The 23336-nt window shown below is 31.6% G+C and overlaps 1 protein-coding gene across 16 annotated transcripts in view; it reads right to left on the reverse strand.

The window, feature by feature from the left end:
* Pcdh15 (protocadherin related 15) overlaps nt 1-23336 on the reverse strand; it is a 702462-nt gene that overhangs the window by 321400 nt on the left and 357726 nt on the right. For all 16 annotated transcript variants that reach the window (XM_076835193.1, XM_076835192.1, XM_076835191.1 and 13 more), the window contains one exon: nt 10795-10903. In XM_076835193.1, the coding sequence (XP_076691308.1) occupies nt 10795-10903 (109 nt within the window). The remainder of the gene's footprint in view (nt 1-10794; nt 10904-23336) is intronic.

Below are 23336 nucleotides of genomic sequence, written 5' to 3' on the forward strand. Positions count from 1 at the left end.
ATTTATATTTTGATAACATCAAATTTTAAAATTTTTTTATTTGTTTACTTTTGCAATATTTAAGAAATTGTTGCCAGTCCTAAGGTCACTTAAATTCTGAGAAGGTTTATAGTTTAGCTCTTATATTTAAGAATAGAAAGGCTTTCAAGTTACTTTTTATACATTGTTTGAAGTATAGTTTAAGGTTGATTGGGTTATGTATGGTTATTCAATTGTTCCAGCATCATTGGTTGCAATTATTAACTTTTCCTCTATTGAATTATTTTTGTGTCTTTATTATTTTTCAAATCTTCTCTTATTATTTTCTAAGAAGTTTATATACGCATCCTTTATGGGCATAGTACATCTGACCCTATAGGCACAGCTGATTAAAGTGGAGGTTAATAACCTAAAATAGTAATTATTTGTTCCAGTTTCAACAATTTTCACTTAGAAAAAAAATCATAAGACAGACATGGCAGCTGAACCATTATAATAGCAAACACCTGTAGTAAAGTCCTTTAATTCCTCTTGTTGAAATTCATCCTTCTGCGATATGTTAAAAGATTGCCTTGGATTCTGGCAGAAACTAAAGCTCTTTTAAAAAATTGACTTTACTGTCAAGACAAAATCAAGTTCACTTGTCTAATTAACAAAGTCGCATCCAAGAGAGCTTAGATTTTAATATTTGATGTATGGGAAGATGTTCATGAAACTATTGCAGAGGTGCATTTAAGCATTACTGTGTAAAATGCTTTTCTTTCTCCTCTAAGAATATCAATTTTCAGATATAGTGTTGCCATGGAGACATTTGGAAATATATGATTATTCTCTAAATTTTAAATATGTTCATATGTAGGGAATAATAATTAGTCAAATGTCACTAATGAATACACCCACGATTTCCTTTGCTGGAACAAAAGCAATTATAATATGTAACTTATCTCCATATTATCTTTTATGAAAACATATTAGTTATTCCTGAATGCTGAGTATCTGGCAGAAGCTAAGGTATTAGTATATAAAATCATGTTCCAAAAACAAAAGTGCAGGTCAAACTTCAAATTCTCATTATATTCACTTAATTTATCTCATTTGGAAAAATGAGGCAAAACTTAATTTATCAAAAATGTTATTATCCCCAAATAGCTCCACAATTCTGTGTTTTCTCCACATAAACCTTCATTACTTAATCTTGGAGTCATTGTGCGAATATGTCATTTATCTGATATTCAATGCATATGCCACTTCTTTCAGATAACTAAAACTATATTGATAACTTTAATATTATTTTTCTCCAGGCTTTAAAATCACAGTTCTTTTTGTATTAAATTATTGATATGTGCAAGTCCATATGCCCAACATAACCTCTAATTTCTTGCTAATCTATTTCATTAGTCAACTTTCTAGAGAATGGAAATGCATGAGGGAAATGTAACTCAGGAACTATGTGCAAGGTGATGTAGCATTTGAATGACCAGCACATAGAGTTGTCCCTTGTGTACTTTGTAATACCAGGGGAAAACACAAACACACACACACACACACACACACACACACACACTCACACACACCACACACACCAACACAAAAATGTAATAAGTTAAAACAAGCAGAGAACACTCTGGGTTTTCTCTGCTAATTGTAATATCTGAAAGATACAGTAGGAAAAGTTTAGTGTCTTTGAACATTTTTTTCCTTTGTTCAATTTGATATAAGCATTGAAATCCATATCTTTCTTCTGACTTTTCCAATATTAGTATTCTGTACATTAGACCATAATCATGATAATTAAAACTGAAAATACTTCATGAAGGTTTATAAAACATCTTGAGGATAAAAAAAATATATTTTATTTATTTATTTTTACGTGGTGCTGAGGATAGAACCCAGTGCCTCACACATGCTAGGCAAGGGCTCTACCACTGAACTACAACCCCAGTCCAATAAAATAATTTTGAATAATGGATTTGCCCCATATAGAATTATTGGCTGACATTTTTTTTTTCTTTCAGCATTTTGAATGTACTACCTAATTGCAGTCTGGAATCCATGCTAATGAGAAACCCTGCTGATCTTATTGAGGATGAATTGTTATGAAAAATTGTTCTTTTTTTAAATGGCTTTCAAGATTGTTTTGAGGCTTGGGGTCATAGCTCAGTGGTAGAGCCCTTGCCTAGCATATGCAATGTCCTGCCTTTGATTCCCAGTGCTACAAATAAAAAGATAAATAAATAAATAAAAAATAAAGATTTCTCCTTGTGTGACTTGACATTTTCATTAGGATATACCTACGTATTTGGTTACAATCCCTTTCAATATAATTTAAGTTTATAGAGCTTCTAGGATGTGTAGATAAACATTGTTCCCAAATCCATGAAGTTTTGGGCCATTTATTTATCCATACATTCTTTCTCTCTGCTCTTTCCAAATTCTTACTTTCCATATTTGTTATAACAAATGCTGTCCAACAGGTTTCTGAGGTTACTTTCAGTTTTCTTCATTCTTTTTTCTTTCTGCTCCTAAGATTTCATAATGTCAGTTGATCTTTCCTCACATTTCCTGGTTGTTTCTTCTTACTACTTGACTTTGTTACTTAGTATCTCTAGTGAAACATTTATTTCAGAAATACTTTTTATTTTATTTAGTTCCTTTTAATAATTAAATTTATTTTTGCCATTTCCTCTTTGACAAGACATTGTTCTCATGCTTTTATTTAGTTATTTGCACAATGTGTAGTAGTTGGTGGTGTTATTATCATCAGAAAGAAAAGTAAAGTTATTTAAAAGTAAAGTTATTTAGCTCTTTTCTTGCATTTATTACTTGGGTTATTTGTTTTCTTATTGTTTAATTTTTTGAGTTCTTTGTATTCTCTGGATATTAGGGCTGTATCTGAAGTGTAAGGAGTAAAAATTTGTTCCAAGAATGTAGGCTTCCTATTTACCTCTCATTGTTTCTCTTTCTGAGAAAAAACTTTTTAGTTTGAGTAAGTCCCATTTGTTGATTCTTGTTTTTAACTCTTGTGCTATGGGTGTTCTATTAAGGAATTTGGAGCCCGACCCCACAGTATGTAGATCAGAGCAACATTTTCTTCTACCAGATGCAGAGTCTCTGATTTGATATCAAGCTCCTTGATCCATTTTGAGTTAACTTTCGTGTATGGTGAGAGAAAGGGATTCATATTCATTTTGTGGCATATGGATTTCCAGTTTTCCCAGGACCATTTGTTGAAGATGCTATCTTTTAACCATTGCATGCTTTTAGCACCTTTGTCAAATATAAGATAGTTGTAATTTTGTGGATTGGTCTCTGTGTCCTCTATTCTTTACCATTGTAACACCTGCCTGTTTTGGTACCAGTACCATGCTGTTTTTGTTACTATTGCTCTGTAGTATAGTTTGAAGACTGGTATCGCTATACCGCCTGATTCATTCTTCCTGCTTAGAATTGCTTTTGCTATTCTGTGTCTTTTATTTTTCCATATGAATTTCATGATTGCTTTATCTATTTCTACAAGAAATGCCATTGGGATTTTGATTGGCATTGCATTAAACCTATACAGAACTTTTGGTGAAATCACCATTTTGATGATGTTAGTTCTGCCTATCCATGAACAGGGTATATTTTTCCATCTTCTAAGATCTTCATCTATTTCTCTCTTTAGGGTTCTGTAGTTTTCATTGTATAAATCTTTCACCTCTTTTGTTAGGTTGATTTCCAAGTATTTTATTTTATTTTATTTTTTGAGGATATTGTGGAATGGGGTGGTTGTCTTCCCTTCCATTTCAGAAAATTTGTTGCTGATACATAGGAATGCCTTTGATTTATGCGTGTTGATTTTATATCCTTCCACTTTGATGAATTGATTTATTAGCTCTAGTAGTTTCTTTGTAGACCCTTTTGGGTCTACTAGGTATAGAATCATGTCATCCACAAATAGTGATAATTTAAGTTCTTCTTTTCCTATCTTTATGCCTTTAATTTCTTTCGTCGGTCTAATTGCTCTGGCCATTATTTTGAGAACTATATTGAATAGAAGTGGTGATAGAGGGCATCCCTGTCTTGTTCCAGATTTTAGACAGAATACCTTCAGTTGTTCTCCATTCAGAATGATGCTAGCCTGAGGCTTAGCATAGATAGCTTCTACAATGTTGAGGTAAGTTCCCGTTATCCCTAGTTTTTCTAGTGTTTTGAACATAAAGGGATGCTCTACTTTGTCGAATGCTTTTTCTGCATCTATGGAGATGATCATATGGTTCTTATCTTTAAGTCTATTGATGTGGTAAATAACATTTATTGATATTGAACCAGCCTTGCATCCCAGGGATGAATCCTACTTAATCATGGTGCACAATTTTTTTGATATGCTTTTGTATCTGATTCACCAGAATTTTATTGAGGATTTTTTCTTCTAATTCATTAGAGATATTGGTCTGTAGTTTTCTTTCATTGAAGTGTCTTTGTCTGGTTTTGGGATTAGGGTGATGTTGGCCTCATAGAATGATCTTGGAAGAGCTCCTTCTTTTTCTATTTCCTGAAATAACTTGAAAAGGGCTTTTCTTAGTTGGTAGTCTTTTGATGGCTTCTTCTATTTCCTCCTTTGGTATTGGTCTGTTTAAATTGTGTGTATCTTCCTGACTCAATCTGGGCAAATCATATGGACTTAAGAAATTTATTGATATCTTCACTATCTTCTATTTTATTGGAATATAGGGTTTCAAAATAATTTCTAATTATCTTCTGTATTTCTGTAGTGTCTGTTGTGATATTGCCTTTTTCATCCCATATGTTAGTAATTTGAGTTCTCTCCTTCTCTTCATTAGCATGGCTAAGGGTCTGTCGATCTTATTTATTTTTTCAAAGAACCAACTTTTAGTTTTGTCAATTTTTTCCATGGTTTCTTTTGTTTCAATTTCATTGATTTCTGCTCTGATTTTAATTATTTCTTGCCTTTTGCTACATTTGCTGTTGTTTTGCTCTTCCTTTTCTAGGGCTTTGAGATGAAGTGTGAGTTCACTTATTTGTTGTTTTTTTTTTTCTTTTTTTGAGGAATGAACTCCAGGCAATAAATTTCCTCTTAAAACTGCTTTCATTGTGTGCCATACATTCCAATATGTTGTGTCTGTATTTTCATTTATCTCTAAGAATTTTTTGGTTTCCTCCTTTATGTCTTCTGTAACCCATTGATCATTCAGTAACATATTGTTCATTTTCGAGGTGATGCAACATGTTTCCTTCCTTCTTTTATCATTGATTTCCAGTTTCATTCCTTTATGATCAGATAAGATGCATGGTATTATCTCCACACCTTTATATTTACTAACAGTTGCCCTATGGCATAATATATGGTCTATCTTTGAGAAGGATCCATGTGTTGCTGAGAACGTATATTCACTTGATGATGGTTGATATATTCTATATATGTCGGTTAAGTCTAGGTTATTGATTGTGTTATTGAGTTCTATAGTTTCTTTATTCAGCTTTTGTTTGGAGGATCTGTCCAATGGTGAGAGTGGTGTGTTGAAGTCACCCATAATTATTGTGTTGTGGTCTATTTGATTCTTGATCTTGAAGAGAGTTTGTTTTATGAACGTTGGAGCAACATTATTTGGTGCATACATATTGATAATTGTTATGTCTTGATGGTGAATGGTTCCTTTTAACAGTATATAGTGTCCTTTTTTATCCCTTTTGATTAACTTAGGTTTGAAGCTGATTTTATTTGATATGAGTATGGCCACTCCTGCTTTCTTCCAAGGACCATATGAGTGGTATGATTTTTCCCAACCTTTCACCTTCAGCCTGTGTATGTCTTTTCCTGTCAGATGAGTCTCCTGAAGGCAGCATATTGTTGGATCTGTTTTTTTTAATACAAGTTACTAACCTATGTTGCTTGATTGCTGAGTTTAAGCCATTAACATTTAGGGCTACTATTGATATATGGTTTATACTTCCAGTCATGTTTATTTATTTATTTATTTTAATTTGGCTTGTTTTTCCTCTTTGGTTATCCGCCCCCCCTTTACTGAGTTACCTCCCACTGTTAGTTTTGGGTGCTGTTTTTCATTTCCTCTACTTGTAGTGTTTTGCTCACAATGCTTTGCAGTGCTGGTTTTCTGGCTGCAAATTCTTTTAACTTTTGTTTATCGTGAAATATTTTAATTTCATTGTCAAACCTGAAGCTTAATTTTGCTGGATACAATTTTCTTGGTTGGAATCCATTATTTTTCAGCGTTTGAAATACGTTGTTCCAGGATCTTCTTGCTTTCAACATCTGTGATGAAAAATCAGCCATTAACATAATTGGTATACCCCTGAATATAATCTGCCTCCTTTCTCTTATAGCTTTTAATATTCTCTCCTTGTTCTGTATGTTGGATATCTTCATAATAATGTATCTTGGAGTTGGTTTATTACGGGTTTGTATGTTTGGGGTCCTATAGCTTTCCAGAATTTGGCAATCCATTCCATCTTTCATTTCTGGAAAGTTTTCTAAGATTATTTCATTCAACAGATTGCTGTTTCCTTTGGTTTAGATCTCTATACCTTCCTCTATCCCAATGACTCATAAGTTTGTTTTTTTTTTGTGACATCCCATATCTCTTGGATGTTTTGCTCGTGGTTTCTTACCAGCCTTTCTGCGTTGATTGTACTCTTTTCGAATTGATAAACTTTGTCTTCATTATCTGATGTTCTGACTTCTTTTTGATTTAGTTTATTTGTAATATTCTCACTTGAGTTTTTGATTTGGTTTATGGTTTCCTGCATTTCTAAGATTACTGTTTGATTTTTATTCAAATCTCTATCTCCTGGTAGAGTTCATTTTTTGCTTCTTGAATCTGCTTATGTAATTCATTTTCAAAGTATTCTTTCATTGTTTGGACTTGCTGTCTAAGGACTTCTTTAAGATTCCATTCCATCTGAGTCATGTATGCCTTGAGTTCTTTCTCTGTCCATTTTTCTGATGCCACTAGGTTCTCCTGTAAATTTAAGTTGTCCTGCATTGTTTGTAATCCTTTTTTCCCTTGTTTTTTCATGTTGTTCATGTTACTTTCCAACTCTGTTTAATTGCTGTGTTTCTGTTTTCTCCTATAAATTTGTTTTGGTTTTGTATATCTCTGTGGTCTCTCCTTTGTGGTGGGAGACTATGTCTAGAGATGTTGGGCTTTATTGTAATTTAAAGCTGATTCATTCAATTCATAAAAGGCTTACGGATTCTGTATGCATATAGTGATCTGTTGTTTGGTCTTAGAACTTTATGTTTAGGTTGGGTGCTATGAAGGTTAGTATGTCTTGGCTACTTTGGAAGATTGCTCTACTGAAGGGGGATATTAACAGGCGAATGGATCAGGGTATTTGGTAATAGCTAGGTACTTAGGAGCCCTATAGACAGCCTCAGAACATTCACCTATTTGCATTTAGAAAATTACATATATTAAGTCATAATGCTTTGGATGAAAATTAGGGGGAAGGGTAAGGAAGGAGTCCTTAGAGAGAAAGAGGGAGAGAAAGTTAGGTAGAATAAAGGAGAATGGAAAGAATAATAAAAATTGAAAAGGGAAAGAAAAAAAAAGATAAATGAAGTCTTAGAATTCTATTTTCTTCTCTTCCAGTAGGCGGAGCCGTGCCCTCTGAGCCAAGCTTCTGCCCTAAATGTGCTGGCAGCAATCCCTGTAAGGGATTCATAGGGTCTCTATGCCACACACGTTTTCCGGCAATGCTGAAATGCCTCCTTCTGCGCTGTCGCCAGGCAGCAACGGCCTGGACCTCCGCGCAGGGCGGCCAAGATTCACCCGTCCGGGGCAAGCTGTCACCTCAAATAATCCTAAATTCCCCAGCTAGGTCTCACTTCAGCGGAATTTTCCTGGGAGTTTCTCAGCAGGTAGAATCCGAACGTTCTGATGTGTCTCTCTGTCTGCGTGGCTGAGAAGGTACTGAAAACACTGCCTCCCCGCCCGCCGCCATGTTGAGTCTCTGAAAGGAAATAACTTTAGCTTACAATTTCAGAGGTTTAAGTCCAAGGTTGGATGACCCCAGGTTTAGGCCTCTAAGGAAGATAGTAGATGATAGTGTTGCCTGTCCAAGTCAGAGCTAGTGCTCAGATCTTGATCCAGGAAGCAGAAAGAGGAAGTAATTAGTGGCAACAGTAACTTTGAAGGACATGCTAATGGCCTAGGAACAACCCTATGAAGTTCTTAGGAGTCCACAGAACCTCCAAAACTACAACACAAGGGACCAAGTCTATATGTAGTGATGTTTGTGGAACATTCATTCAAATGGTAGTGAGCAGTCAATTTTCAGAGACCTTTACTTGACTATTTATGCTGACTATATATGAAATATATCCTTAAATGACTAAAAATTATCATCCAATCTCATAATCATAGTGACTTTAATGTATAGTAGTGAGTAAAACAATAGTGAGGAATTTTCTTAAATTTATAATTTGATGTTTTTGAAATCATAAACACCCAAAGAAAACCAGTCCAGTTCATCTAAATTTATGATTACTTTATGGAAATTTATAGTTCATTCATAAAGTCTGTATTTATCATTAGAGTTTGTTTTGCTTTGTTTTTTGTAAAATTTCTTCCTGCAGTATATATTCCAATCATCCTAATAGTTAGGCTGGATAAGGCCATTGATTGGGTGTTAATCAGAGTTTCACTTACCCCTTAAAAAATTCACCTTATTAGGAGAAAAAATTTTTAAGACCCAATTTTTAAAGCAAGGAGTAATTATAAATTATTATTCTAATATCTGTCACTTTGATTGGCCCTACGAATCACATCCCTGCATTTTTTATTTTGCACAAAATGTCATTAAACACACCATAGAAAATAACAAATCAAGGTGGCAAAGTTGACTTAGATTGCAGTGATCAGTTTCAGTGGTAATAATTCCACCATTTATTTTAATGATAGTAAGAGCAGCAATTATTCTTACATGACCTTATCAGACGTCAACATCTGTATCTTCACATCTAGCATACAGAAACTATCTATAAGGTCTTGAAGCAGGACAGGAGCCCTCAACATGGTAACCAAGGGCTAGCCATGAGAAAGACATATGCTCACAATTATTTGAAAGGACTTAAGAAAAATCAAGGGTTTTGACATAGTAAATGAAAGCAGACCTAAGGAATACTATTTGATCATGTAAGTGTTTTTTGTTTGTGTGCTTCTATTCATGAGTTTGATGTGATTTAGGCAATATGCTTTACTTTTCTTTCTGATGATAATAACATCACCAACTACTACACATTGAGCATTAACTTTATTCTCTATTGTTTATTGTGCTCTATTGTGTATTTCTATGTATATTGTATATCGAACTGCCTTACTTCATAGACTGGATGCTGATTTTCTGAAACACAAAACAAATGTAATTTTTTAAACTGAAAAAATCTTTGAATGCCATTCAATGATAGTCCACTTTAAATAGAATTGTTCTCTTAGTCTATTTTTAAAATTTATCTTTTATCTTTTGTGTATGCTAAACAATTTACCTAGGTATTTTTCTTCCATTTTCAACTAGAAACCAGAATTTTTCTGCTGAAATGACTTTTCCAAAACAATCCTTTTAGAAATGTTCAATGCTGCCTTCTCATGAAACCACAGGATATGTGGTTCACATTATATTTATATTACCATGAGGCAATGTGTTTTAATTTATTTTTTGACATCTTCCTATCCTCGAATTCCTCCTCTTCCGAACCTAGATCATTTTATCTCTCATCTCAGAATGTACTGCATTTAGCATATTGATCACTATATTACCACGCCTTCAATTAATGAAATAAACATTATTTCCTGTTATCTATATAAAAACCTCTATAAATTTAAAAGAGTCTTACATTTGTAAGAAATAAATACTAAAAGCTTTTAAAAGAATTACTTGAATTTATTTACAGATAGAATTTTTAAGCACAACATGGTACAATAGTATAGAATCTGTCTAATTTCTACTGGACATTGTGCATGAACATAAGCACACATGCTGTGAGTCCAGGGGACAATAAAATTTAAAGGGAGTGTTGAACTCCACTGAAGTTATTTTCCAAGCACAATTTAAAAGCAGGCCTTCTTAAGAGATGTGTGGTTCATCTTTAATGCATATTTTCCTCTAAAACCTAAAAACCACGTAAATCAGCAACATGCATAGTTGTTTAAAAAATTTGATTATGCTATTCTTAAAAAGCGTTTAAGAATAGCATAATCAAATTATCATTTTTTCTTTTTTCAAAATTATATATATATATATATATATATATATATATATATATATATATATATATATATATATACAAATGAATTAGGACACCTTTTGTGGAATTTTTCCATGAAAAACTGTCAAGCATATAATGCATCATGAACCCTTAGGCTACTCATGATCATTTTCCTTCTCCCATATGTCTCCAAAATTGTCATTATTTAATTCAGTTATATTTTATCAGAATCCTATATAGTGTCCAACCAATGGCAAGATATAAGTAGAACAAAAAATATGTTTTTCTTTGATTCTTAAAAAATTTTCCTAAACAACGCTTTATGAGATGTGATGGATAAAACTACCAATGTGTTAATGACTTATTTTGCTCCATTTGCAAAAGTATTTTAAATTGTTTTATATATTTTGCTAAAACTATGAAGAAGAAAGATTTTTATACTCTTACATCTAAATTTTTATATATAAATGCAACAATCAATTTCAATATAAGAAACTTTATCGTTAAAAGGATTTTCTTTAGTTTGAAAGTATTTCATCATAATTCTACAGTGATTACTGATAATATAAAACATTCGAAATACACACCAACAAGGATGGAATAGAGGATGCCGGGCCTATCTGATGGAGGCTGAATATTCCGGTCCTGATCAATGGCTTGGATTGGTGGAGTAACAACAATGGGGTTCAGTTCTTCCTAGAAAAATATTCAGGAATTAGTTCAGCTGCATTATAATACTTTCAAGAAGAATTGACATTGATATATCTTAGTCTGGCCACCTATAGAGCATCTGATCTAGTAGTTAAAATAAATGTTAGGACTCATGGTTTTAGACCTTACAATACTTAACTTTGAATGTGAAGAGGAAGCAAGGTGCCTGAAAATTAAAAATGAAAAGACATAGTAATCTGTACATAGAATTTGATATGGGGAAAATGAGGAAAGATGATTATAATACATCCTTAAATTTTCTAGAGATTGTGTTTTTTAAGATGAAGGCTATAAAATGTTCTGATATGAAGTTTTTCTTTCTGCTTTAGAAAATGGGAGTTCATAACCCACTTGAATCTAATGTATGAAATATAATATGTCAAGAGCTTTGTAATGTTTTGAACAACCAATAAAAAAAAGAAAATACTTGAAATGTTTATATTGTCTCCATCCTAAATATTTCTTTACATTTTTATATAAATTACATTAATTTGATAAACTTTAAAATATGCATTAATTAGTTCAGCTAATTAAACTTTTTGTAAAAAGTTTTTCCTATTGGAAAAGAACCAGATAAGCAATATACATACACTTTGTCAGCCATAGGTTTATGTTGCAGTCTCTCATCTCCTCCATTATAGCATAAAAGCCACAAGTGGGCATAAATGTTTCAATAAAACTTTATTTTAAAAAGGAAGTGACACATAATTTACTAACTCCTATATGAATAATGCTGGAAAAAATGAAGAATGAAAAAGTAATAATATATATGTTGGATAAATGAAAATATTTTTGTACAGATCAATTTGGGAATCATGGTAATAAATAAAGTGTTAAAAAGTTGATCTACAGCAAGGAAGATCTTCTCAGAGACTTAAGTATGCTAATTTGTGTAATGACTCCCTAAAGACATGGCATTGTGTGTACAATTGCTAGAAACATTCATTAACATCTCTTTGAACTAATATCTTTAGAACATATTTTGGGAAACACCACTTTAAATTTTTGCAACCCTGGGCCCCAATATGTAAGTGGTAATTCTAAAGGGAAATAAAAATCTCTCTTAGTATCCGACAACTTCACATTCTGAGGAAATACTTCAATGATATTTCATATTATTTCTTTTCAAGTGACAGAACATTGAAATACATCATTTATGTCTTGCAAAAGCAATAGTTTCAATTCTCAGTATAAATTCATACTGATGAAATGCTAAAAAGAATACTGATATTAAACTATCATGTGCAATACTTATTTTCATGAGAATTATCACAATTAAGGATTATTATTGACCAATAATTTAGATACTATATAAATCTTAGGGGTTTTCAAGTTCACTAACACACTTTCTAAAGACTAACCATACTTTTCTGAAAACAATCAAATATTGGTAGGAGCAACCTAACTAATATTCTATTCTCTAACTGTGAATTCAGAAACATGAAAATATCAAATCAATATCAAAGTAACTTCATTACACCCAACTAATTGTTGTTTCTTTCATAAAAACAAAACACTCACTAAACTTATCCCTGCTTCATTTCCCTCATGCATACTTTCTTCATCTCTCTCTTTTATGCATGCACTCACACATACACACACACTTCCCAATGGTTGGTTCTCTTCACATATAATACTTGTATTCATTCCTAAACTGGAAAAGTCTAAGCCTTGTCAAAATATGTATGTTTGAAATAAGAGTTAGGTATTAGCCAACTGTTCCTAGTTCTATGTTAAAGGAATATATTTTTTATCAGCCAAAGTCAATTTATAGTTAAGCTCCTTTATTCCCAGTTCAGCTAATAAAATATATGGCATCTTTTCAAAAGTGTGGCACTACTCAGACCCCGAGAAAGGATTTCAATTCAGAGTATTTTCTGTAGTCCTAATCTGCTTCCTGTGTTCAGAGAAATATACCCAGAAATCCCAAATAGTTTACGACTATTTGAAATACCTAAGTTTCCTATTTGCAATTTTAAAAAGTAAAATGTGAGTTTTTCTATAGAGTGGTAAGTGTGAAAAAAAAAAAAAACCCTGCAATATTGAGATGTCCCATCTGACCACCTTTACTCTCCTTGTTTCTGTAGAGCTGCCAAGTTACTAATTCATGAAAGTTTTAGTTTTGATAATTAGCCATATAAATTAAAATCCTCTCCAAATAACATCTACAGTTGGTGAAATAAGCAGTAGAGTTTTAATTGTCTTACTTAAAGTTAAATAAACAAAAGGAAAACCAAAAATAACAGCAAAGTCAAGAGGGAAGGAATGAGAAGTGTGAATTACACTTCTCAACTATATTGTTTCTTGTTAATAAATGTCATATGGTAAGAAGTGAAGAAAGAAAAAGAAAAAATTACAACATGTCTAATTATATTAATAATCATCAGAAGTAAAAATTGGAAATAGCAAAGCATGAATATATTTGGATACTGGGTCTGGAAGGGAGAGTAGATGGGAGGAAGATATTTTACCTAAAATCATTAAGTACTGTTTGATTATGTCATTAACATGGCTGCACTATTTTTAATTTTATAAATAAATGAATAAATTTTCAGTACGGAAAATAAAGAAATTTTCTAGGGAAATGTTTCTATCAATTTCTGGAAATTTGGGAGAAATAATGTTTTAAAATAACTTATTATGATTCATAGTTTGCCTTAACTTATAGGAACTAGCAACTTACCCTAATAGATTTTTTTCCTCTGTTACCATTAATAAGTTTGTTTAAAAAAAATGAGGTTTAAAGGTGAAAAAATGCATTCTCAAATATAAATAATGTCCAAGATTACCTCCCAAATAAGTGGTGATCATTGAATCCTGAAAATTTTTACAATTACTAATATATACATTAAAATATACTGAAAATTGTGTATTGTTTAAGATGAAGCTGAAGAGTTGACAATAAATGAACAAATTATTCAGCTAAATTATTTTTAAGAAGAACAATGTAAACCCTGGCCCCTAAAAGAATTGAGAAAAAAATAATAGAGGGAAAAAATAATAAAATTGAGAGGAAAACAGAATATTCAGAAATGTCTTCAATTTCCTAAAACTATAATATCCTTATAATAAAAAAAACCCTATTCTCCAAGTTACTTTGAGGCAGAATCTCTAGGACACTGAGCTTAGAATATCAATCTTTATCATTGGGTCAAGAATAGAGTGTAGATGGTGGTATATTGGCTTGCTTAGAAATAATACAAATTCTCTGCTTCTTTTCCAGGCTGCTAATTCAGAAACTTTAGGTGTTGAGTTTTAACAATTGCACCAGATGTTTTGATACAAGCTAAAATTTAGAACCTCTGTTCTAGTGTAGGAGAACCCCAGCTTCTGTACACATAGGTGCACAAGTGCATATCCTTGCAGTTCTTGGGAGAGGGAGCAGGGAGAAAGAGGTGTCACAGGGTGATAGTGGGATTCAGAAAGAGAGCTGCCTGTCCTATAGGAAAACTTCAGCTTGAATAAATGAAATTTAGACCATTATAACCTTCTGGAAAAATAAAACAGAAAGAGACATATTTTTTAAACAATAGAGAAAAGAATATTGAATTTATTTTATAATTATCAATTGATATCCTTTAGGTATTCTTTTTTCATATTCCTTTCACCTTTGGTACCAGCCACCTCTGATTTCAAATTCTAGTTCCCTTACTTTACTAGCTGTAAAATATGGGCATGTTAACCTCTCTTAATTTCCCTCATCTATAAAATTGGAAATATAATCATTGGGTCTCTTTCATTAGACTAGTGCATGGGTTAAATAAGTTAAATTATATAAAACACTTAGAAATACTTTACTTGCTTCCCTTTTATTTTCTAAATTCTATCCTGTGAAGTGAACAGAATTCTTCTTGCTGGCAAATGCAATTCATGAAATCAGAGAATTTGGCCAATAGTTGATTGAATACATTTGTTTCAATTTATATTCTAATGAATTATTCAAGGTGGTAAGAGATCACCATTCTCTAATAGGTTTCAGAGTATCCACTACCAAGGAGTGTTACTACTACTGCCAGAAAAAATTTCAGAGCTCTTGGGAAAAGGCAATCATTTCAGAGATTTGTTTCCTCTGAAGAACAGATTCTTTGCAAATAGATAGTAATTACTGTTGTTTATTCTTCTCCTGCCCTCCTCATTTCTTTCAGCTTCTGATTTTACTGTCTACGTTATAGAGGAAGTATATGTTAAAAAAGTTAAAAAATCCACCCATAGATTGAATGCACTTCAGTATTATTTATGGAGAGGATCAAATGTTCCTCTATTATGATATAATAACTATAACTGCTACTTTACCAAACCCTTGTTAGCAGAAAGTATATTTAGTTTTATAACCATCACACTAGTGCCTCACAGATTTCAACAAATTTTCATAATCAGGTTGAATTCCAGAAAATACCTAAAAAAGCCACTCAAACCCTGGAAGCCTCTTTCATACTTTGCCTCAGAAGTGAAGCTGCTTTATAGCCTCATTTGTCTTTGAGCAGTCCTGTCTCTTGAATTCTATGCGGGCTGATAGGTGTTATGTTGGGAGTACATAGGAGAGCAGATTTGTATTTCACTGTTTAAACCATTCAGAATTACATTCCCTGATCTTATCTTTACATGGATTCAGTCCACATAAAGAGATTCATAATGTGAATGTAAGAATAGAAACTAATAGCTGTATATTACTGTATAATTCGATGATTATAAAGCTCAATATTATTAGCTGGGCATGGTGGCACATGCTTGTAATCTCAGCAGCTCAGGGGACAGGCAGAAGGTCCGCAAGTTCAAATGTAGTCTCAGCAATTTAGAGAGGTGCTAAGCAACTCAGTGAAACCCCATCTCTAAATAAAATACAAGAATGGGCTGGGGATGTATCTCAGTGGTTAAGTGCCCCTGAGTTTAATCCTGGGTACTAAAAATTTAAAAAAAGATCAATATTATTCCATTGGTAGTACATATTTCATGTTCATGAGTCTGTCTGGAAAGAGAGAGAGATCTTGTTTTTGAATTGGTCTAAAACAATTTGCTCATGAACAATTATTGTATTCTACTGAGAAGACATAAAGTTTTGAGGTGAATGTGGTTTCACTACTTCTCACACAACCTCATTACCAGATTGAAAACAATTTCAGTCCAAATTCTATCAAATAAACAATAGAGAAAATAATCTTATCAAGTAATACAAAAGAAGTATTCTGAAAACTTTTCTGCAGGTTTAAGAAAATTTCTACTCTCTTTACTCATAGGTGTTCAAGCTATTCCCTTTTATAAAATGTATATTTAAAGGTAACATGGAGATTTCAGATTGAAAACTTGGACCATTTTAACTTGTATCAGGCAGACAGAAGTAATGATCCACAGAACTCTGCCATATCATTCATATCATATCATTTCTATGTTAAAAGGCCACATAACTCATTTGATTTTTAATTCTGTTTTATGCAGAATTATCTTAAATTATTTAAAATAATTTTAGCCAATCTTTTTTATTTAGCCAATCTTTATGTATTAAACATTTTTCCATTTTGCTTATGTTAATTAATATCTATCACTGTACAAGTCTATAGGTCTATATATTTTGAAAATAAGAACCCATATTTGATATAAGACTCATTATTAAAGCCTTTGGTACTGGTTGAGATACCTATAAAAGAAACCCTGTATAAATGCTAAAAATGTCTTTCATCTTTACATTCAAAAAATTCTTTTGAGTAAAATATACCTAAGAGTATACTGAACTTGCCAAAATATGTTAAAATCAATGACAAACTAATAACAATCTAATCCCCAAGACATTATACAATCCCTAAGGAAGAATATATTTGGATACATCTCTGAAAATGAAGCTAAACTCCTATTATCACACATTTCTATTGTATAATAATCTTACTTGACTATTATCTCCAAATATTAGAATTTTTAGTATTATGTGTTTGAAATATCCAACCTATTTTTGTAATATTAGGCATATAATTTTATTATTATTTTGATGTTTGCTCTGTATTTAGTATGTGAAAAGAGGATATACACAAAATATAAAAAATGCCAGGCCATAAGTTTTTTAACACTGACAAAAATAATTTAAAATTTCAGTAAATTTTATAGTTTAATATCAAAAAGATTGAAAATATTATTTATTATTAAATTGATTTTATTGATTTTGTGTTCTTTATATTTATGTAGACATTTCTATTTAAATATCCACTCAAACTTAATATTTAATTTATATTTTAAATCAGTTATAGAGTCCCATTAACAAAAGATTTAAAGTGCTTGTAAGAAATGTCGAAATAAAACCAGTGCTGGACCTGCACAGTGGCACGAGCCTGTAATCCCAGCAGCTCCAGAGGCTGAGGCAGGAGGATTGCGAGTTCAAAGCCAGCCTCAGTAATGGAGAGGCACTAAACAACTCTGTGAGACCCTGTCTCTAAATAAAATACAAAATAGGGCTGGGGATGTGGCTCAGTGACCAAGTGCCCCTGAGTTTAATCCCTGGTACCAAAAAAAAAAAAAAAAAAAAAAGAAATGTCAGTGGATAGTATTATTCTCATCTAACATTATAAATATACTGTTTTCTAGAAGTTTTTGAAAGCATTCACTCAGATTCTTGCTTGTTTCTACGTATTAACAAACAATAGAAAAGAAGAACAAATCAAATATATTCTTAATCATTCAAATACACTTAACATATTTCCTTAAGAGGCCAATCATTTCTGCTTTTATTTGCTTAGTTTTGCCTTTTTAAGTGGCAGAAATATCATATTGGCTGGAAAAGTTATCAGAAATTTCAAACCTTCTCCAAACTGTGAATATTTCAAAAGGGTAACTAATTAAGGTGAGTGGTATGGGAACTTTAAAGTTTATATGGCACATAAAAACGATGTCTGAGTCATATTAAAGTCTTCAAAACAGTCTTGCTATTTACATTCCTATAAGAGGATGGCAAAGTCCACAGGTAGAATACTCACATAGTAATGATTCATGAAAATACCATTAGCTCCTATCTACTAATTTGAATGTTATATAGTAAAGAGAAAACTCAATAAGTTAACAAAAAGCACCATCATTTTATTATTTTCATAGCTAACTTTATGACCCTTCAATATTATACTCTTTTTTATTCCATTGTGCATGCACAGTTCTTAGATATATATTAAGCTTTCTATACTGTGACTGAATATATTTTCAAAATATGTATTTGAATATCCTTTCAACTGAGTATTTGAACACTTTTGCTGATACTGCCCACGTTTTAAAACTGCTTATTTGAATCTCTCTTTGCTTCTTAAATCAGAAAACCCTGGAGTAAGTTTTTCCTGTATCTTGGATCTTCAAATGAATTCCAGAAGGGTAAGAAAATACTTTAGCTATGAGTTACCCCCCTTGTTACTTAAATCCTAGGAATAAAAACCTACAGGAAAAACTGTAAGCCTATGGACTTGTTTTACACTATCCAAGCAACATAGACTCAAAGCAATATTGCAACCAGAGACACTGGATTCAGCTACAGAAATTAGTTTCAAAAACCCTCAAATTTAAGGGCTTGCATCTATTTGATAGATATTTGCAAAGAGGGTATATAGAGCATAAAAATATTCCTTATAGCCCTTTTTTTTGGTATTCTTAACCATTTCTTTAAGAGGTTCTTCTGTTCTAGTCCTCACATTGCCGCAAACCTGAGATATTCATTCTTGTTCTTTGCCTTCCATTCATTAACACATTGCTTACTGGAAATCTTCAAGTCAGGACACTGTAAGTCAGTAGTAAATAAGAAACTAAGTGGGTAGAATGGCTCTATTATGAAGAGGAAGAGACAATCTTAGGAGAACTTTGTTTATAATTTTAGTCTCATCACACTTGCATGAGTATTTCAATTACAAAAATGATACGATGCCCACTGTGTACCTCCATGTGTCATCATGACTTCAATTTATCATCAAATCATAATTAAAATTCAAAACTTCTCTCTCAGTCTCTCTAGTTTAGAGGTATGTACATACAATATAACATAATATATAATTAATAAATATTATATTATACAATATTTAGTATATAATGTACATTTTTATTATAAGATATAATGATATTTTATATCATATAGCATAATATATATGTATATATTCTCAATGTATAACAAATTTATAACAAAGCAGTCTTTTTTATTGATTTGATTTTGGAGAAAACAAAGTCTTAAAGTTATCAGATGCAGTATGACTTAGTGGGAGAAGAAGCATGTTTTTACATCAGTGAAGCCGAGTAATGTGCACACTATTTTCCCAAGTGATTTTATTAGTTTATGTTCCCACTGAGTATATATGTGATAAACATGAATGTGCAAGTAAGTGGGAGAAATACTGAATTTTTTTTCATAAAAACTGATTAAATATTGGTTAACAACTTCTTTTGTTTGGTGGGGGATTGAACTCAGGGGCACTCAACCACTGAGCCTTATCCCCAACCCTATTTTGTACTTAATTTAAAGACAGGGTCTCACTGAGTTGCTTAGATCCTTGCTTTTGCTGAGGCTGGCTTTGAACTCGCAATTTTTCTGTCTCAGCCTCCCAGAGCCGCTGGGATTACAGGCATGTAATTAGACAACCACACTTGGCTAATTAACAACTTTTATGATAAAATCATATTAGATATTGACTTCATACTTTATGTAAAATAAATCTTAGTGGATCAAAAATAAAAATAAGAGAAAAGCACAAAAGGGTTAGACAATAACATAAATGAAAACGAGGAAATGGTTTATTAAAAAATGCAAGTATTTTCATATCAAATAAATCATCAGTGATCACAAACAAATCTAGTAATTAGAAGATTTAAAGGCCTAGGAGAAAAATGGTCTGAAAAATTTATAATAGAAAATAAGTAGGTTAAATTCTGGGGGAAAAATAATGGTATCTGTTAAGAGGTTTGAAAGTACTTGTAGCTTTGAAAGTACTTAATGATTGTACTCTGAGTTGTTTATCTTACATAAATATTCAGAAATGTTGCTAAGAGAAATATTCACAAGCAAATCTATTGTATAATATACAATTTACTTTATAAGCAAACTTTTTTATTAAAGTTCAATACATATGATACCTTAGTAAATTATTAGTTTCCATTCTGTTTTCACATTTCTATTTCATTCATATAATCACTACTGAGATTAAAAAATAGAATATAGTTTCAGTAGTCCATTTTTAAATATTCTATATCAATTACTACCCTTCCTTCCATCTTAGAGATGACATGACTTCTCATATCACAGATGTCATACTTGTTTTGAGTTTTATGTAAATTGATGTATATAGTATATCTTCTAGGGCTTTTTTATTCTTATTTATTGCAAGATATGCTTGCATCTGAGATCCATGCACATTGTTAAGTAGAGTACACTTGTTTTAATGATTGTAGACTATACAACTAATATCCCAACATTTTAAAATTATTTTTAAAAGAAATGATAGATTTTAAATTATTTCTACTACATGCTGATATGAATAATGCTGCTATGAACATTTGTGACTGTCTTATACATATTCACATGCTTCTGTAAACATTAAGAATAAAGTTGGAGAATGTGCTGGATTGCTGCCAATTTTTTAAAGTGGTTTCATAGGGTAAAATATTAGTATAGGGTGGGAGAATTTGAATTACTTCAAACATTTGCCACAGTTTGTAATTTTATTCTCTTTTAAAATGTTAGCAATCCCGGTGAATTTTTATCTCAATTTGTATGTTCTTGATGACAAATGAAGTTAAACAACTATTTATGATATTGGACATTTCTGAACCGTTGATTTATGTGTTTTGGGTACTTTTCATTGAATCATGTATCTTTTTCTCCATGTTTCATAATAGTTCTCTGTTTGATGGAATGTAAGGCTTTTGTCAACTTAAGAATTTATAAGTATCATATCCCTTATGGCTTATGTTTGACCCCTATTAGTATTGTCATATAGAAGAAAATTCCTAATTTACCTTATTTTAATAAAGTCCTATCTTTCTTTTTAACTTTTTATTTATACTTGGTTATATCCCCGCCCCCCTCCCCTCTCTCTCTCTCTCTCTCTTTCTCTCTCTCTCTCTCTCTCTCTCTCTCTATATATATATATATATATATATATACACATACATACATAACCCTCTGATGTATATAGCTCAATAATTTTCTAAACTATTTATTTTAATAAAATAATTTTCTCATTCATTTCAGAATTTTTCACATATTCTTGTTTTTCCTGTTTTAGTTGCTTTTGAATATAACTTTCTTGAGGGTAGGGTTAAGTCATATTTGTTTTTGTATCTATGGCATTGGATAACACATGTAGCACATAGGAATTCAGGGATTGCCAGTTTTAGATTTATTTAGAGTATTCTTAAGGTTTATGATCCTAGCCTGGCTCACGGGGCTTCTGTAGGACATCCATATACAAATATTGATGGCTTTTGAGACTCTCCTTATAATGTTGAGATATTAAGCTATCAAGTTGCTACACTTAATAAGAGGCAAAAATAATGAGTCCAGGAATGTGGATTAAAAGAGATAAGAACTTACAGGCTTCCCTGAGAAGGATTTCTCAGATAGTGTAAGTAGTTTTATAAACATACCTATTACTGCTATTAAATTTTAAGCCAAGTGTTAGATATAAAACCTACAAAATAAATTATTTAGTGATTACACATAAATATAATGTAAGATAATGTGCCAGAGAATGAAATCTTTACATAAAGTGTACATTTCCTTTTATTAAAAGGAAGCTTCAGTCATATTTTCTGTAGACTCAGACACATTGCACTTTTAGAATCAATCTATTCCCCATATTTTCATTATAAAATGTTGCAGTGACATTTCTTAATCATTGATAACTAGATAAGCTACATAAACGTATTAAGAAAATGTTGTTTACAAAAATATCTATAAATTGTTCAAGCAGGATAAAATAAATTCGATATGAGTTTTAGATGAAGGAGCTGATGGTAAGAAGTATGGCATCTTAAAGTTATCTACCAGAAGTCAAATTACAAAATGTTTTGTAATGATATTTATCAATAAACAGTCATAGAAAACTCTGTTAGAAAATTTACAAGTTTAAGTATTATGGGTGAAATTGTGCAAAATACCAAATATCAGAGATATTTAAGCATGAACAGATTGAATAAAATAAATTTTTATCCAGGTGTTAAAGGCAATATTGGTATAGATTAAATATTATGTATAGATTTTTTATGTGTTTGTTTCTGATAAGGGCTGGATAGGGGAGTAAAAGAGAAATAGGCAGATAGATCAATAGATTAATTAATAGTCCTATAAGGCTATTTTGAGGGGAGTTGTTAAAATGCCTTAAAACAGTACAGCTTTTCATATATTAGCCAATGGAAAACATCTATAGGCAAATAGGAAAAAAATATTTATTTCTTTCTGAATAAAGAAAGCATTATCTAGATTATCTTGTAAGAAGTAGTAGTAAGTAGGCATGTATGCCCACACGCACGTGCCCACGAGCACACACGCACACACACACACACACATTGTCCAACAGCTCAGCAATTTAGTATTCAGAAATTGAACTCAGTTTCACTTTACCACTGAGCCACATTCCAGCCCTTTTTATTCTTTTTTTTTTTTTGTATATTGAGACATGGACTCTCTAAGTTGCTCAGGACCTTGCTAACTTGCTGAGGCTGGCCTTGAACTTATGATTCCCTTGTCTCAGCCTCCTGTACCACCATGCCAGCTATGAGGTATTTTCTCCCTGTGTTTTTCATTTGTCTTTATCTACCTATTTACCAATATGATATTTCACTGCATTACATTGTGGTTGATTATTTTTGTCTTATATGTATCATCATGATTCCAAGCAAATAAATATGATTTGAAACCACAATTTCCAATAATGTACAACATTCACAAATGTTATCAATAATTAGTTTTCAGAGTTAGATATTTGTTTCTTATATTACTTTGGCAACATAAATGATATATTCATTACTGTTCAATGTCATTAGTTATAATCTTAGATGTGGAATTTCTTATTGAGGAATAAGAATGTGTTGAACTCCTCAGCACAAATTGCCAGATGGCTTTCCAAATAGATTTCAATGATTTCTTTCTTTCTCAGTATTGTATGAGTGTTTATAATTGCATCTACTTATCAATATTGACAATGATATATATCCAGAATATTGCTAATTAAGTATAAAGCTTAATTTTGAATTTTCTTCCTAGCATGATTTATTTGATAGATTTATTTCTGTTTCTTCTGTTTATTTACTTAGTTTATATTCTTTTTAATTCTGGCACCTAAAAATTTTATTACCATGGCAAATATTTCTAGACTTGTAAATACATTGTTTATTGTTTGCCTTTTGGTGTTATTTTCACTTTTATGTATGCAAATGTACCTTCTTTTAGATTTGTTTACCTAGTTTTTTACCT

This window comes from Callospermophilus lateralis, chromosome 15, assembly GCF_048772815.1.
Source record: "Callospermophilus lateralis isolate mCalLat2 chromosome 15, mCalLat2.hap1, whole genome shotgun sequence".
Classification (NCBI taxonomy): domain Eukaryota; kingdom Metazoa; phylum Chordata; class Mammalia; order Rodentia; family Sciuridae; genus Callospermophilus; species Callospermophilus lateralis.